This window comes from Maniola hyperantus, chromosome 13 (assembly GCF_902806685.2).
Source record: "Maniola hyperantus chromosome 13, iAphHyp1.2, whole genome shotgun sequence".
Classification (NCBI taxonomy): Eukaryota; Metazoa; Arthropoda; class Insecta; order Lepidoptera; family Nymphalidae; genus Maniola; species Maniola hyperantus.
In genome coordinates this window covers 4682012-4700858 of record NC_048548.1, presented here as the reverse complement: position 1 = coordinate 4700858, position 18847 = coordinate 4682012, and the positions used below count along the sequence as shown (strand labels likewise).

Here is an 18847-nt window from a genome sequence, read left to right as displayed (position 1 = left end):
GTCAACAACTTGCAAATAAAATTGCAAAGAAGAATAAAATTATTTTGTTGGGTGCAGTCCATGTGCAGTCCCGTGAAACGTATTGAAAATATAAAATTATAAACAAAGATTAAGAACTGTTAATTCTTTACGGAAAAGCTAATGGTGATGTAGAGCATTCGCCTCTATAATAACATGGAAGTTTCAGGTGCAGGTAGGGGTTTAGTTTATTTATGTATTCATTTATTTTACCAGTGAATTTATTTAAAAGTTTGCAGTACCTTTCTGTAGAATAACGTGATTAAATAAGTCTCCCGCTTTGCGATCATTCAAATCCCAGTTTAGGTGTTTGTACTAAATGTTTCTTTGACAACAGATGTATGAATGATAACAAAACAAATTACTTTTGTATCTCTTTGTAAACTCTTTGTTCGAATTTCGCAATGTTTGTTATATATATTCACATTTATTTTATTCAGCCACACTATAAATATACTTTCAAACTAAGTAGTAAATTTAAAAACAATGTGAAAGTGTTCCTTTCTGTTAGCTTTGAAATCAACTTTTGAATTACAAAATTTGGTACAAAGATAACTTGCATCCTTGAGATGGTCAGATGGACATAGGATTCTTTTGATCCCGACAAGTAAAATAACTCCAGTGGGAATTTGAAGGCCTAAATTGGCCTATATGACGTTTTGTCGGTCTCAAGAACTGAGACAATGCTCTACAAATCTATCTCCTTCTAAAAGTTGATGTACATTACTTTCTGCCATGTACTGTATGCATATTTTAAATAAAAATATATAACTATAATATTTCTAAAGGGTCTGTACTTTAGGTAATCTCTTTGTTTGATTAGTGGTCTCTGGTCTAGTATAATGAAAGACAGCTGTGGCTAGCTACTGGCAAAGCAGCTGCCAAGCAATTTAATGTTGTGGTTTATACTGCATGGAACCCTTCTAAGTTAGCCCACTTCTATTTTAGACTGCGTCATCACTTACCAATAGGTTAGATCTCAAAAAAAGCAGAGACCATTGACTTATATATTACTTTGTATGTATGGACAGGGTTATAAAACTAACAAAATGGCACAGACTCATTGGTGCTATAGCACCAATGCAACCTCAGTGATGTCTGCATTTCAAACGTGTCGTTCATTAGTATCTAAGAGGTAGCGCTGATTTATTTGGTTCCTACACCATGAAAAATGTTCGCTTGATTATATCTTGTCATTTATATCGATGGCAGAGACTTTTTTGCTCCAATCTGTGATCTCACCTGATGGTAAGTGAATATGCAGGGTTGTAAAATTGATTGTTTACACATTAAAATTCTTTCAGGAAAAGCACCAAACACTTCGTTATCGTTTCGCTACAACCCCAACAATGAAGAACTGGAAGAACTCTTCCAGGGCTGCGATGATGACCCACCAACACCTCAGCCTGAACCACCTGTCCGAAGTGAGAGTGCTAGCCCAAAAAAGATGGAAAAATCATCCTCCATAATAGACAAATATTTTAAATCTATGAGAAATGAAAAGCCTGTTGAAAAAGTTGAAGAAGTTAAAAATGACTCCAAAGATGCAAAAGTTGAAGAAAAAAAAGGTATATTTCAGTTTTACGATTCCCATGCAACTTTTTATACATTGATGGCACTTTGCCAGAAACTTTCACATAAATGCTTACAACAACTGTATGAAGTTTCCATTCAATCAGATGAACGATGCACATATGCACAGATAGGTACTATGTATATTGTAAATAGTGGTGTATAAAAAAACCTCTTGTTAAAACTACTTGTATAACTGTGTATTTTTTATTATTATTTTTTATTTGTCACATATTTTAATCTATAATATACTTTATTAAAAGGACCCGACTGACTGACATCAACAGCTCAAACTCCTGGCTCTAGAAACTTGAAATTTTATAGGTATTTTCTTTTTTTTTTTTTTTTTTTTTTTTAACACTTATAATGTCACTTCTTCTTCTCCTCCTCACGTAATATATGTATAATGTCACGCTAAGAAAGGATTTCCAGAAACTTAGATTTGGATTTCAAGTAGCCCAAGATACCAATTACTCTTCCGAAGTCACAGTTTTTATTAGGGCATAATATGTATATGGAACATATCCTCCATCATCATCATCATCATCAACTGATAGAAGTCCACTGCTGGACACAGGTCTCTTGTAGGGACTTCCACACGCCACGGTCTTGCGCCGCCTGAATCCAGCGACTCCCTGCGACTCGTCTGATGTCGTCCGTCCGCCTAGTCTTCCAACACTGCGTCTTCCGGTGCGAGGTCGCCATTCCAGCACCTTGGGACCCCAACTTCTATGGGTTGTACGAACTATGTGCCCTGCCCATTGTCACTTAAGCTTCGCAACCCGTTGAGTTATGTCGCTTACTCTAGTTCTCCTATGGATCGGCTCATTTCTGATTTGATCACATAGAGAAACTCCAAGCATGGCTCTCCCCATCGCTCGCTGAGTGACTCTGAGCTTTCTTATGACATATCCTCCGCATTAATGTATAATGATGATGCCTCGTGAAAAAGCAGCATTAACTTTATAGTTAATGATATTCTTTTTTTGAAATCAAATAGGTGACACTCCTAAAGAGGCGACATCCTCCCCAATGAAGGAGTACTTGAACCGTCTTGGTAAGAGAAGCATTTCGGAAGTTGTTACAGAAGTTAAAGATAAGGAGTCCAATGAGACATGGAAAATATTCCATGATTTTAAGTTTAAAATTGCTCAAGCTGTTGAAGATATGAAGACACGCTCAGTTGAAGGTTAATTTTATATTTTGTACTTTATATTACAGTACTAACTACCACTTTTATGTACCAGTGGTAAACTAAATTATTTGATAATTTGAATAAAAATGTATTCTATTCTATTCTAATTATGAGTTACGCTGACGTACCTGCGCAAAAATGTTATTTTTGAATGGTGCGAAAATATCTTAGCCAATCATGTAAAGTCATTATAAATTAGCCATTTGTTTTATATATATAACTAGTCTCTCACATGCAATTATAACATGCTTTATATATTTTATATATTTTTGCAATACACTCAAATTATAACATGCTTTTTGAATGAGCATACTTTTAATAGATTTAATTAACGCCAAATTCATTCAGGTTTTTATTTATAAACAGAAAAAGAAAAATCCTTGCCAAGAGAGAACTCTACAGATTCTGAGGATAACTCTGCAATAAAGGATTCTGACCAGCAGAGTATGGGTGATACAGATAATCAGGTAAGTTATTAATATTATAAAACACCTCATCATGATTAACCCATCACTGGCTCACTACAGAGCACGGGCCTCCTCTCAGAGTGAGAAGGGTTTTGTCCATAGTCTACCATGTTGGCCAAGTGAGGATTGGTAGACTTCACACACTTTTGAGAACATTATGGAAAACTCTCAGGCATGGAAGTTTCTTCATAATGCCTTCACCGTTAAAGCAAGTGATATTTAATTAAAACATACATAACGCCGAAAAGTTAGAGGTGCGTGCCCGGAATCGAACCCTCTATTTCCGAATAAGAGGCAGACGTTCTAACCACTATCACAGCTTAAAACACCTTCAGATTAATAAACTAGCTGACCAGCCCAGTCTTTGCTTGGCGGTATTTCTGAAAATCCTTTCTTAGTGGAGGTCTAAGTTATAAAGAAAACCCAAACGTAGAATCTCAAAACTAAGCGGCAGGCTATTTTTTGCTATGTCAGTCAGGCAGTTTCTCATTTTATAGGAAGCTTTTGGAACCCTCGTAGCTTTAGTTTTAAGTTTACATAATTAAATTATCACCTTACATGATTATCTTAGAAATCCATCAATTTGCGATCAAAAAGTGTTCAGTGGTATGTATTTTATTATTTGAGTAAATGCTTTGAGTTTAAATATATATTGTATTTAAATATATTTGTATGGATTTGGATTTATAGCCTTTTTATTGAATCCTTTATTAAAGTCCTTGAAATTACATTTCCAGTAATCTGAAATATGTATTTGCAATAGAATATGACTTCCTTATCAGTCAAACATTTTTATCTTTCCCCACTGTATAAAGGTTTTTTAAGAATGAGTTAGACCAAATAACTACTAACGCTATCTTAATAGGATTAAGATTAGGCACCAATACCTATAAAAATTTTGTTAATAGGTATTATATTTTTTACTCATTGAGAGAAGTTCTAGTATTCAGCCGTATCGTAATAATAATCCGTAAGTATAGTGCATTCAATATTAACTGGCGTATTTCCACTTGAGACCGTCATTAGCAATAACAATAGGATTAAGTCGTGGCGGGTGAATTCAAAAGTATCAACACTGGTTGGTTTGCAACAAAACATAATATAAGGTTGAACCGGCTCCGTTAAAAATGATAGGGCACTATGAGTGTTTGGTTTATTAACCCTATTGTTATTGCTAATAACGGTTTCAAGTGGAAACACGCCAGTTAATATTAAATGCACTATAACCACAGAACAGAAAAAACAATAACTCAAACCTCGTTAGGTATCATCATTGGATAGTAGTATACATAATTTATCGGACGTAACTCAACCATTAACAGCCAAACCTACCGACGCTGATCTTAGCAAGGAATTGAGTTTGAACAAAAGTCATTCGGAATCTAGCAATGACACACATAAGAATTTAGGTAAGAATAATAATTGTAGAAAAGTTTTTTACCAACATAATTGAGATGAAAATGATTTTAATGGTTTTTTTATCCATGAAATTTTTGTTCTGATCAATTTATTATTTAGTGTACTCGGGAATTCATATATTTTTTTTTCATCTTTTCAAACTTTTAAAAACACAAAACTCTCGGAACTCTTTACTTTGACTTTGCTCAAACTTTACTTAAAGTTAAAAAGAGAGTGAGCAAACAAACAGGTGGGCCACCTGATGTTAAGTGATTACCGCCGCCCATGAACATTTGCAGTACCAGAGTAACTGCCGATGCGTTGCCGGCCTTTCAGGAATTTATTTGCAATGGAATTTATGATAGACAAATAACTCTGTCTCGTTTTACTGTTCCGCTGTGGTCCATCTTGGCCCTTAGAAAAGAATATTTTCTGGCTTTAAATTCTACAAACACTATTTTGTATAGACTATAGGTACTGGGCCTTAAGAATTTGAATTTAAAATAATTTCTTGTACAGTTCTTGCAATTCACGAAGGCTAGTGAACTTTATTTACTTGTGGTAACGTCATTTACATGGTCATTGCGTAAGTGTGCGTGCATGTCGGACCAATCAGTCGCGAGCAAGCGCTGTCAAACGCACACATTTAGTGTACCTTACGTATACCGATACGACTTAAACACAAGCATGAGTCAGTGGCCTTCGTGAAATGCAAGAAGGCATTGTTACATTTACAATACTGTTGTAGCTCGTAGCGAATCAGATTTAGCGGGAGAGTTCCTACAAGACAGTTTAGAAGTAGAGTCAGGGGTAGAGGCCCTTGAAGACACGATAGACTCATTCGGAGATCAAGTAGAGACAGATATTGAGAACAGACCACGAGATACAGATGTGATCCAAGCCCCTCCTACCCCCACAAACTTCGGATTGCCACCCAGCAAAAACAATTTACTCAAAGAAGAATCCACAAAGAAACCAAAAAAAGTTTATCTGTTCAAATTCTCAATGTATTTACTAACAATCTTTCTTATAATAAACTTTTTATTGTTCCCAAATTGTAATATATGGAATGGATTTTGGTTGGGGATTTGGTTCTTCAGTTTTATAAGTAACGTGAAAGATTGGGTGCTGGACAATTACTTTAGTGAGTGGGAACCTCGGAAAACCTTTTTCCAGTTGAAGAACACGAATGCAGTGCCGTTTGTGTATACGATACCTTCGGTCAAGGAACACAGGCCGTTGAAGAAATATGAGGTATGTGTTATGCACTATGTGTCACTATTTACCTAGTATTTCCTCACATTATTTCTGTAAAGCTAATCGCATATTAGAGTCAAGTCATGCGCACCGCATTCAATGCATCTTTAGTACTGAAAATTTGAACGACATCATGAGTACGCGTTACATTTAGGCTAGTCTCACTTTAGATGCGTTTACGTAAGAATTTGACACATACTTACGAACACGCACAAACAATCCCGACCTTGCAATACTATGCAAGCGCACAGACTGGGTGCGAGGTTGTCGTACTTACACCCGTAATTACGTATTAGGAAGATCGGGGGGGTGATTACGTAAAACGTTGCAGTAGCGATAGCAGTAGCAATGCGACAGTTCATTTGCTTTTACTATTGTGGTTTTGCAAAAGTTCTGCTTGCTGTTTTTGTGGCTATTGCTGTCTCTCTCTAGCCGCGGTTACGTGTGACGTTTGACAAAAATGATCGCGAGATACGTAATCACCCCGCGGGATTGTTCGTGCGTGTTCGCACGAGTCAAATTTGTACGACTAGCTTTATTCGGCGCATGTATAATATCCGATTAGCATTGAACGTAATACTAAATTCTCTTTATAGGGTTGGATTAATCACTACAGGTATCCAGACTATGACCCTTACTCGTACCATATAAACAAAACATTGACTGCATTCATGAAACTAGAAGGTGAGTTAAACGTTTCCTTTTAAATAGGTTTCCCACCCCATCCTCCTATATCGTGACCGCAAATAATGATTTAAATTGTAGCTATAAAATTTAACTTATAATGAAGAACCGTTTTTTGAATTCAGTAAAATCAAAGTCAATAAAATCCATGATATAATTAACGTCTAAGCTGGTATGCAGTAGTTAAGTCTCCTATTCAAGGATCTAGGATTCACACCTTTAACTCTTTAAAGTTATGTGCGTTTTAAACAATTAAACATACCTTGCTTTTTAACGGTGAAGGAAAATATCGTGAATGCCCGTAAGGCCGCATGAGTTCCACATAATGTTTCTAAGGAGTATATGAAGTCTGCCAATCCGCACTTGGCCAGCGTGGTGCACTATGGCCTAAACTCTTCATTCTGAGAAGAGAACAGTGCTCAGTAGCCAGCCTGCGATGGGTTATGATGATGGTGATCTATTATGCATTTGAACCATATTGTAAAATCCTAGTGTGCGTTCTACTTTAGCACAGTTATTAGAACAAAAATAACCTTCAGAGGTAATTGGTCGAATTAAACCCGGCGCTCGACCAGTGTAATGGATGTCATTTCATTTTAAATTTTAAATGTTGTCCAACGGAATTTCCTATTTTTGATTTCACAATCGATCCTAAAAATCTCCCAATAGGTATTTGTAATCGATAAGAAACATAATTATTGAATACAAAAATCGACGTTAATCGATTTTTAACAGTTACCTACCTAATCGTTATTTGAATTTCCAAGAGCTGCTTATTTTTTTTTATTAATATTTGTTATGTCATTCAAGCGCTATATTTAGAAATGTTTGAGAAAAAATAACATGATTTCTACACCTCATTTAGAAAAGCTCCTACGTTATTTATCAATAATTTTTTTTATGTTTTCCTTGTTATATTTTAGAGCTTGATCTCTGCCACTAGCTTCGCCCAGTCCAATAATTCAAATGTGTTTAAATTTTGCCTCGGCCAGCACCATATAACTTTCCTATCAGAATTAAATATACCTTTATTATACAAACATATTTATTGTATACTAGCTGACCCGGCGAACTTCGTACCGCCTAACAGTCGATTCTTTAATTTTTTTTAATACTTTAAATTTTTGTATCCGTAAGAACCATCCTCGTATAACAAGAATATTATAAAAAAAGAATTAGCGAAATCGGTTCAGCGGTTCTCGAGATTTGCGATGAGCAACACATTTAGTGATTCATTTTTATATTATAGATTTCTTTACGAAAATAACGTACGGATTGGTGTACAATAAAGAATATTTTACGTTACTTAATATATATGCTTAAATAATGATTTTCACAAAGACAACCTTTTTTTTGTGCTAAATGTTTTTCAATAAATGTAGAGCTAGAGTAAATTAACAATTAATTGTAGCGTATAGTATTTTAATTGTTAAAATTATTATTGTAAAATAAACGAGAAGATCGAGTTGTAAATTGTATCTAATCATGTTAATTTTAAAAAAAGATTTTTATTTAGAAAAACTAAAAAGATCAACCGCGTTATTCTAAGGCGGAATGCAGACGAATGGAGCTGGGGAGCAACGTTTTTCTTGATAACAACTCTAGCTAACCTTTACTTGTTGTGGCATAAAAGCAGTGACACGCAGCTCGCCTAGGCCATACGTCCTTTGAAACTCCTCCGTGTTTTGTTTTGAATATACCAATTTCAACTATATGTTAACGCTCTTAAAGCTGAGTTTTAGTTGTTATAAAAATACTCGGACGTTAGGGCCATCTCATACAGACGAAGTGGAGTAGACCACTTCGTTCGTCTGTATGAGATGGCCGTGAGGAGTGAATTCGAAGACGATTTTTCCTGTCATCAATATCTGACCACCCATCCCAAATATCCAATAGGTATAATCATACTGTCTAATCTTTTGCCATTCGGTTTTATACCTTCTGTTTAATCTTTTTAGGGTGCAATTTAAGGATATCGTACACGAGCACTAAAATAGCTAAAAGAGCTTTATGGGATGAAAAAATCGAGAACATAACATTCTACCAGCACAGGTTGTACAACCTAACGGGAGCGAGGGTTATTATGCTGCCCAATGGCCTTGTGAGGAGACGGTAAGTTAACTACTATTAAGGTGACGCAGTACGCTCAACCGAAAATGGCAGCGCACGTAGGTAAACTGTTTGCTTTTCATTTGACATTGTATGAGAAAGGTGAGAGGCACGATGATTTTCACCGAAATCAAGCACGCGAAAAGAGTTTAGGGAAAGTATTTTTGAGAAAAAAAACTAAATTTTTGTTTGCAAAATTAAGATATTTCAACTAATAAATAAACTATGTCCAATGTTAAATTGTTTTAGAATTTTCACACTCCTAATCTTATTTACTTGCGCCTAAAGTTATCATTAATTTTGTGTTAAAATAGGATTATTTCGAGGCTCTTAACTTTAAAATCAATATTTTTTTTCAATGTTTCATATATCAAAAACCTAGATAATGGCAAGACAAACCGATATAATACTTAGTTTTTAACCGACTTCAAAAAAAGGAGGAGGTTCTCAATTCGAATGAGGTGCCATGGTGCAGTCCCATAAAAATATGAAGTCTAGACGATTCGCGCAGCTAAAGCTAATTGGCACCGGCACCAAAAAGTATTATTATGGAACTATATTAACTCTTGTATACATAATATATTCGGTAATAAATTAAATTATTTTTCAATTTTTAGTGTTTGTGTAACGAAGTCGGTTTTATTTTTTTTGTAAAAATTTTTTATGATCATACAATATCAAATAATGTAGTAATTACCCTCCTACGTTTGTATGAAGAAAGCACCGAACTGCGCCCACTTAAAACTTGTCAAAGGCTGAGAAGTGTCACAAGTCGTTGCAATGACATTCATTCATTGAGTCACTGATAGGTCAGGTGAGGCCTGATAGGTAGATTGAGTCAGTGTCTGGTCTCAGCCGCCAAAAAGATTGAAGAGAAGTAAACAAACTATTTTTCTTTGTTGTTTGAACTATCTTTGACGACATCAACAAATTTTCATAATATTGCTATCCCTGCGACTTCGTTCGTTAGAGGTTGAATTTAAAAAATCCTTTCTTAGCGGAAATCATAATAGCTATCTGCATGCTAAATTACAGTCCGATCCGGCCAGAAGTTTCAGCTGTGCGTTGATAGATCGGTCAGTCAGTCAGTCAGTCACCTTTTTGTTTTATACCTTTAGATGATTTACCTAAAAAAGCTCTAGCAACAAGATACTGCAATAGGAAATGTTATAAATAGAATGTTTTTGATAACACACATTCACACATTCATAGGTACCTATATACAGATATATAGTCCGTACAAATTAACTCCTTACGCGCCATTTTAACTCTGGGTCAACTTTCATGTCAAAAGGTATGGTTCATCTTTAAAATAAAGACTAAAATCGTACTTTTGACATGAAATTGGCGCGTGAGGAGTTAAATTTTACGCATAAGAGCTAGCGGGGACCACGGCGCGGTGAGTTGCGATGCGTTTTAAAATCCGTAAATTGGAATTCAAAATTAGGCGCGGAATTAATTCCGCAGTGCGCGCGCTGTATAGTATATAATTCTATAGTTCATAGATTTTGCGGAAATAACTGTACGGAAATTTACCGTGGTGCACGCGTGCTTATAGGAATAGTACTAGCTACCCCGCGACTTCGTCCGCGTGGAGTTATGTTTTTAAAAATCCCGTGGGAACTCTTTGATTTTCCGGGATAAAAAATAGCCTGTGTCACTCTCCAGGTCTTTATCTATACCCATCCAAAAAATCACGTCAATCCGTTGCACCGTTGCGACGTGATTGAAGGACAAACCTACAAACCAATAAACCAACAAACAAACACACTTTCGCATTTATAATAAGGGTACTGATTATGTCGCTTTTCGATGTTATATCACAATATGTTTATTTTGCTAGTTGAGATACTATTACATAGAATATAGTGATAATAAGTAATAACAGACTCTCGGATAAAAGTGCTTCCCGTTGCACGAGTGAAAAATGTCGGCCAAATTGATAACGACCTAATTGGGCGTTTGTTTCTTTTTATCACCTAACCTTTTGAAGTTTTCCTGTAATTAATAGCATTACCTACCAAGCAAAATCCTACGAATATTATAAATGTGAAAGTGTGGATGTTTGGATGTTTGTTACTCAATCACGCAAAAACTACTGGACGGATTTGGCTGAAATTTGGAATGAAGATAGATTATACCCTGGATTAACACATAGGCTACTTTTTACCCCGGAAAATCAAAAATTTCCTGGGGGATTTTGAAAAATGTAAATCCACGCGGACGAAGTCGCGGGCATCAGCTAGTTATTTACTAGATTGCCGCTTGCTTTTCGAATTTTTAGAAATCCTATAGGAACTCTAGATTTTTGCGATGCCTTTGTTCGTCTCTGGCTATCGTCGAAAGTTATCTCAAGCTATCTCTGAATTTCGTAAAAATCGGTTAAACGAATGGACCGTGAAAAGACACACATTCGTATTTATAGAATTACTAGCTGATGCCCGCGACTTCGTCCGCGTGTATTTAGGTCTTTAAAAATCTCGTGAGAACTAAAAGTAGCCTATGTCACTCTCCAGGTCTTTAACTATATCCATGCAAAAAGTCACGCCGATCCGTTGCTCCATTGCGGCGTAATTGAAGGACAAACCAGTATACAAACACACTTTCGCATTTATAATAAATGGCCGTGTTTTAATTTTTTAATATACTTGTGGTCTATTCTACATGGAATTCTTCAAAATTAAAACAAAATTAAAAATATCGCATGTTCCCTACTTGTAAACTTACAACGTAGACGTTGTAAGGACGTTGTTTAGAGGAAATAATAAATTCAATATAATCCTTATCTAGGCATAAGGTTTGAAACGCTGGATTTGTCACGCGAAAAGCAAATAGCCTTGCTAGAGCGGCTAGTTAAAAATACAACCGGTTCAATATGCGACGTTCGGAACGAAAGGAATGTAAATATATAATGCGCATTTCATATATGTATTAGTAAAGATACAATATTGGTTTTAAGATCAGCAGGCCTATTATTCCATATTTCAGTCTCGGCAAAGGATAATATCGCGAAGAAACCTGACTCTCACGAAAAGTAGAGTGGAATTCAAAGCAATATTATGTCAAAAAAACCCGGCCAAGTGCGAGTCAGTTTTCACAAAAAGGGTTCCGTACCATCGAACAAAAAATAATACTTTATTTCAAGTTACCACAAATTCACGGACAATGCTACCTGCCCATGATCCTAGGTTAACGGGAAGTACCGTATAGGTTTTGATTCCCTTCACGGGTCTTTACAGACACTACAGACAGACTAATAACAAAGTGATCCTGTAAGGGTTATTTTTTAATTCTAGAGATACGGAACCCTAAAAAACTGGTCGCTGACCTTTGTTTATAGACCCGTAAAATAGGGTTATTGACTCATATAGGCCTTAGCATTTAAAATCAAGTATCAGCTACTATGCACCTTTTCTTATCAACTGCGAAACGTGATGTCATTTTATTAATCAGTCTTTAATTAGTCTTACTTAGATATACATATCTACCCCGAAATGGTATGAATTACAAAGATTATTATTTTAGGATGTTAATAAATAATTATACTCAATAAAAAATTGATAACGTTATGTAAATATTTTATTCTACTAAGTACACAATATATTTTAAATACGGGCATAAGATTGCGTTTCCACAGAAGCGGAGCGGAGGAAGTCGTGTTTAATGAACCAATCAGATTTACGGATAGATTTCGTGAAACTTTATCTCAATAATAATAATGATCTGATTAATCGAAGCACACACGTTTGCACTCCACTCCGCTTGATCAATGAGCTCAGACTTCTGCGGTATGCTGTCAATAGATATCGCCAAACAATCGAGCAGCTGTTTAAGAAACAGCTGCTCGATTACGGTAGAATGACAGCTACAATGTCACGATCGCAATCACCTCTGATTGGTTGACGCTCGCTCACTATTGTCTACAATGCATTGTTGCAACAAGAAGAGCACAAATTCAGCCAATTACAACAATTGAGATTATAATAATAATTGTCGATTGATGCAGGTTTTACGAAATCGACCTACTGAGTAATATAACTTTTTGACCTAATACAAATATATACAATATATAATAATAAATATGTATTTTAATATAATATATATAATGTAGCAATTGAAAAATTAATCTCTATGGATTGACTGGTCAGTTCTGACTGAAACTTAGAGTTCCGAAGTCTTGAAATCTGGATGTAAGAACGGTGCCTAATGTAAAAGAGAAAATGATTTAAACATTTTAAACTGTTCATGAGAATGCGAAACATTTCTGCCGGTATATAATAGCCATTTTTCAAATTTGTGTCCAATAATAGAGATTTGAAACGTTCCAAAAACCAATTCATTCTTAGCGTTTTTTATACCAATCACGTGTCTAAACCGACGCGACGACCTATATTCGTGGCCTAATAAAAACCTATTTTCCACCAAGGCAATGGAGCAAAAAATACCCAATCTGCGTAATATTGAACGAAAAGGAAAAAATACAAGTACTGGAAAAGGAAAGTGCGGCTGATAAGAAACTGCCTGAAACCGGGGAGAAGAAGAGTAAAGACCAGCCACAAGAAACGGAGAGCATAGAAACTAATACTAGTCCCGAAAAAAAGAAAAAGTTCGTTTGGAGAAGAAGAGAAAAGAGGTTTGTAATTTTTTTTAATATTTCATAGACTTCATCCGCGTGGAATTAGGTATTTTAAAAATCCCGTGGGAACTCTTTGATTTTCCGGGATAAAAAGTAGCCTATGTCACTCTGTAGTCTTTATCTATACCCATGCAAAAAATCACGTCAATCGGTTGCACCGTTGCGACGTGATTGAAGGACAAACCAACAAACAAACACACTTTTGCATTTATAATAAGGCTACTGATATAATAAGGGTACTGATGTAAAGACATTTTAGCAGAGTCTTTATTGTTTTAATCCAGTAAGTTCATTCCAGTGCTAGACTGGAATTGATCGTTACTGGACTGGATTACTTACTAGATTCAGTACACTTCTGCAATTCTGGATTGTGGATTACTAGACTGCATTGCAATATTGGAATACTGAGATCTTGAAAATGGAGTGAATTATTTTACAAATGATTAATGCTTAATCACCGTTACATGAAGAAAAAATGATATATACTTTTGTTTATTATAATTTCAGTATCCCGATATCCATATTATCCGAAATAATTATTATTTATTTTATTATAAGTATTGATTATTATTTTAAGACATTTAATCTAATCTATTTGATAGATAGAACGTTAACATTTTACGACTTATGTTTTATCGGTTGTTTCCTGTATCAACATACTAGCAGTTGCCTGCGACTTCGTCCGCGTAAAATTTCTGGTTTCTCATGAGATTCGAAATTTTCCCGCTGCAAAAGGGATTTTCGCGTCGCTAACTTCAAAACATAGGATTTTCATATAATCTTCCAACCCCCATTTCACCCCTTTGGGGGATTTTCGTAAGATCCTTTCTTATCTTACACTAGTCCCCTAGAAAGAACCTACGTTTCAAATTTCAAGTTAAAATAACAATAGTTAAAACTTCCTATACAAACTTTTCCCACCCTATTTTACCACCCTTAAGGGAGGATTTTCCAAAATGACTTATACAGATTTTTATTATTTGAAGCTAGTAACCTAAACGTCGATTTTTACGTCTCTAACTTCAAAAACATAGGACTTTCATACAACCTTCGACCCCTCCTTTCACCTCCTTAGGGGGGAATTTTCTCAAATCCGTTTCTTAGCTGACACCTATGTACGTCCTAGAAAGGAGCTATCTTCCAAATTTCAAGTTTGTAGGCTTTATAGATTTTGAGATTTCGTGATTAGTCAGTGAGTGAGTGGTATTTCGCTTTTATATATATAGAAGATTTAACAAATAATCACGATTATGTTATGCGTAACGCCAGTCAATTATAAAACGATTTTGTGTACTTTGAACAATCCAACGGTCACTAATCGGAAATACCAAGCAACTAACAAATTATTAGAAAAATCACACAGATTTAACAGGTTCAATGTGGCTAATTCCGTTGTACACAATCTCTAAACTAAACTAAAATGGCACGTCTAAATCTATTGCTATCCCTTTCATATTGTTCCTTGCGGGAAAGGATAGCACCAGATTTAGACCTGTTAATTTAGTTTAGTTTAGAGATTGTGTACAAGAGAATCGGCCCCATTGAAGTTTTTTTATGCTGAATTTTTTCAAATGAATGAATTTGATCCATATAATTGTCTCAATTTAGTTGGAATTAGCACCAGTGTCCTCGATTTCGAAATGTATTTCCTCTTGGCATTTAGTTCATCGCATCATATAAACTAACTACGCGACTTCGTCCGCGTGGATATGGGTTTTTTAAAAATCCCCTGGGAAGTTTGATTTTCCATGATAAAAAAACCGGCCAAGTGCGCGTCAGACTCGCGCACCGAGGGTTCCGTACTACAGTCGTATTTTTTCGACGTTTTTCACGATAAATAAAAAAAAATTATCAAGACATAAAAATAAATAAAAATTAGTTTTAGAATGTACAGGCAAAGCCCTTTCATATGAACAGTTATCTTACTTTGAAAATTTAAAATACTAATTATTTGTTCATGAAGACATTTTTTTTTTTGTGATGTAACCACAAATTCACGGTTTTCGGATTTATTCCTGTACTTGTGCTATAAGACCTATCTACCTACCAACTTTCATGATTCTAGGTCAACGGGAAGTACCCTATAGGTTTTCTTGACAGATACGACGGACAGATGGACAGACAGACAGACAGACAACAAAGTGATCTTATAAGGGTTCCTTTTTTCTTTTGAGGTACGGAATCCCAAAAGTAGCCTATAACTCTTTAATTTTCTGAGACACAAAGTAGCCTATGGGCCGTCTTCGGGATGAAAACTAACTCTGTACCTTTCGTCAAAATCCATTAAATAGGGCTGTGAATTCATTGCATTCATGGCATTCATCATATTATGGGTAGTGATTATAGTATAAATATGTATTTCACCTTTTTATTTCAGTATATCTCATAACGAAGCTGAACCAGGAAAAGAAGGCTTACGTCATAGAATAGTTAGGAAAATGCATAGAGGTATGTCAACTTTTTGTTTTGTTTACTTAATTCAGACAAGACTGTCGACAGTCGAAGAGAAGATATATGGAGCATATTTTTTATTGTATGGCAAAAGTCATGGCCTGCAATGGCCTATAACATAGAGATGAATTAAAATAGAGTACGACAAAAACTCAACCATTAAATATTTTAAAATTACAGCTCATTCCATTAAAATCCCCACTCGCTTATTTACAGCTAGAGCTTAGATAACTTTGGGTGTTCTTAAGTTAAGACCATAAAGAACTAAGTTTTCTATGCTTCCACCATTAGAAGCAAAAGCTTAACTAGCTAGGAACTAGCCACCACCACCAAAATCGGAACTAACGTTGCCGTCAAGTGTCCCCTTTGTTCTTGTTTGAATAGTCTAAGCTTTTGTTCTTCAACAGCGCCCATGTCAATGTCATTCAAGTGCCAAAAGAGCTTTGTCGCACTGTATGTAGGATGACGCAGCAGCACCTCGCTGGCGGTGCACTGCCAATGCAACGCATCGTCTGGCTTCACTCTAACATACTAATTACCAGATAAGAAGACAGACAGCACGACGACAGGCGCTGAACCCGACAGCCAAGCCCAATCGGATAAGAACTCACAGTTAGAGGAAGTGGAAACCGAAGTGGAGCTTACCGCCAAGCCAACCTTAAACACTAAAGATGACGACGAAGAGTTGGACGAGAGTGAACTGACGAGAATCAAGGAGTTTTTGGAAGAGACTGTAAGTTCCACTTACATATAAGTATAATCTTAAGGAAAGTAGTGCACAGTACGCGGCGAAAATATTGTACATTGACCTTTAGAATGGGATAGCGGTTTCGTAGAGCCTTGTCTCTGTCGTTCAGACCGACAAAACGTTACATAGGTATTTTACTAACAACTCACTTTTATTTATTATTATTAAATTAAATTCTAGTCAAATAATAAGCACGCTGAGCAAGCGAGTTTATCATCTCAGGGCACCAGTCTAGGCAATTTTGTGGTTATACCGTCATTTTTAGGTTGTCAGAGCCTAGTTGATCACTCGGGTACCGGGTATGACTCTTGGAATGCTGAGATAGAAGCGTCTATGTTCTAGCTTCATCCAAAATATAAATGATACTTAAAAATCGATCAGTTTTATATAATAATCAACTCTTAGCAAAAGATATAAAAAAGCTTTCTATTTTAACGGTTTTCCTTGTAATTGACATACTATAAAAATATCATGTTCTCAGCGCAGAAAATAATCAATTACGCAACCGTATTTACATAAAAAACAAACAAATATCTACTTCGTCTAATGTCTACTAAAACCGGTCGCTAGAGCGAAATAATATGATTATAATGTTGGCTTCATTAGAGTGCCCTTGAACTTGCTAAAGTCCAAACATAATTGGGTATTTTCCTACTTTTGAATTGGGTATTTGACTCCAATTTTTTTATAATTTTATTATAAACTAGGATAAAAATAATGACGTAAACTGAAAGAACTAATTAAATCGATCAAATAATAAAAAAGTTATAAGCATTTAAATATTTCTGATTAGACAGAGATAGCAATATAGAATTATGACGTCATTTTGACAAATGCCATAGTAGGTGGCTTCGTGCGGTTTCATACAAATTTTCGTTTTGCGAGAAAGGGATAGAAGTCCCTCCCACTCCAAAATTAAAATGCCTGTAACTTTGTAAATCTTTGTTGGATTTTAATATTTTTTTCAGCGTACGTCATTATTTTCATCCTAGTTTATAATAAAGTACTAATATTTATCAAATTCAAAAGTAGTAAAATACCCAATTTGATAAATATTATTAAGTACCTACTTTATTATACATGCACTATTATATATGCCTCTTTATCTGTGGTCTTACTTTGAACTTATAACAATTCTAATACTAAGTATTGTTTTTCTCTAAGGAGTTGGACCCCGGTAACGAAGGTACGGTGGAGGGCGAGTGGAGCATACACGTCAAACCCTCGAAGGACAAACACTCGCGCTTGTATCTCTTCGCGCGCACTGGCCGAGATAAGCACGAATGGTATGTAATCTACGGAAAACAATATCTAAGGAAATACATATATCTAAATATATAAAATGAAAAGGTGACTGACTGACTGATCTATCAACGCACAGCTCAAACTACTGGACGGATCGGGCTAAAATTTGGCATGCAGATAGCTTTTATGACGTTGAAATTTTTTTTGAAAATTGAGATTTTTGAAAATTCAACCACTAAAGGGGTAAAATAGGGGTTTGAAATTTGTGTAGTCCACGCGGATGAAGTCGCGAGCATAAGCTAGTAAAATTTTTAACTCTGAAAATGTGTCTGTCCTTTTCATATTACATTACTAAAAAGAGGATTAGAATACTCTAAAATTTACTTGTGCTCAGAATACGACGGTTTTTTTAGAACCATAATGCATACCAACATCATCATTATGATCAACCCATCGCCGGATCACTACAGAGCACAGGTCTCCTCTCAGGGTGAGAAGGGTTTGGACCATAGTCTACACGCTGGCCAAGTGCGGATTGGCAGACTTCACACACCTTTGAGAATTTTGAAATTTAGTCTTAGCACAAGTTAATTCATCAGGTATCGCCGTTTAGTCACTGCGGTATCAGAAGCGAACGCATCTCAGGACAACTCAAACTCTGAAGAAAAGTCTGGAAGCGACACAGTCCAGGAAACTAAAGATGGCGTCGAGTTATCCGTTTATAAGATAACTGAGAAGGACACTGTTGCGTTTGCTAAGGTATGGACTTTGACACTATTATAGTCGACGCATTTTAAACTGAGTCCTTGAGTTATCTGTCTGTTTCGCTCGCACTTACAGGTCGTAGGTAAGTGCGAGCGAAACAGACAGATAACTCGACGACTCAGTTTAAAATGCGTCGACTAATAATTTACAGTACGCGGCAGAAAGTAATGTACATCGGTCTTTATGCGTATTCGGCTTTGCAGAGCGTTATCTCACCACTCTCACCTATACCTCACCTATATCGTCACTCATACCTATGTGACGTTTTGTCTGTCTCAACGACAGAAACAATGCTCTACAAA

The 18847-nt window shown here is 35.8% G+C and overlaps 1 protein-coding gene across 1 annotated transcript in view; it reads left to right on the top strand.

The window, feature by feature from the left end:
• LOC117987395 (testis-expressed protein 2) overlaps positions 1 to 18847 on the top strand; it is a 35502-nt gene continuing 16655 nt past the window's right edge. The window contains exons 1-13 of the mRNA XM_069502711.1: positions 1 to 193; positions 1323 to 1586; positions 2591 to 2779; positions 3152 to 3252; positions 4517 to 4661; positions 5399 to 5904; positions 6504 to 6591; positions 8550 to 8703; positions 13127 to 13333; positions 15714 to 15784; positions 16330 to 16520; positions 17700 to 17821; positions 18380 to 18539. Coding sequence (XP_069358812.1) covers positions 175 to 193; positions 1323 to 1586; positions 2591 to 2779; positions 3152 to 3252; positions 4517 to 4661; positions 5399 to 5904; positions 6504 to 6591; positions 8550 to 8703; positions 13127 to 13333; positions 15714 to 15784; positions 16330 to 16520; positions 17700 to 17821; positions 18380 to 18539 — 2217 coding nt within the window. The 5' untranslated portion in view covers positions 1 to 174. The remainder of the gene's footprint in view (positions 194 to 1322; positions 1587 to 2590; positions 2780 to 3151; positions 3253 to 4516; positions 4662 to 5398; positions 5905 to 6503; positions 6592 to 8549; positions 8704 to 13126; positions 13334 to 15713; positions 15785 to 16329; positions 16521 to 17699; positions 17822 to 18379; positions 18540 to 18847) is intronic.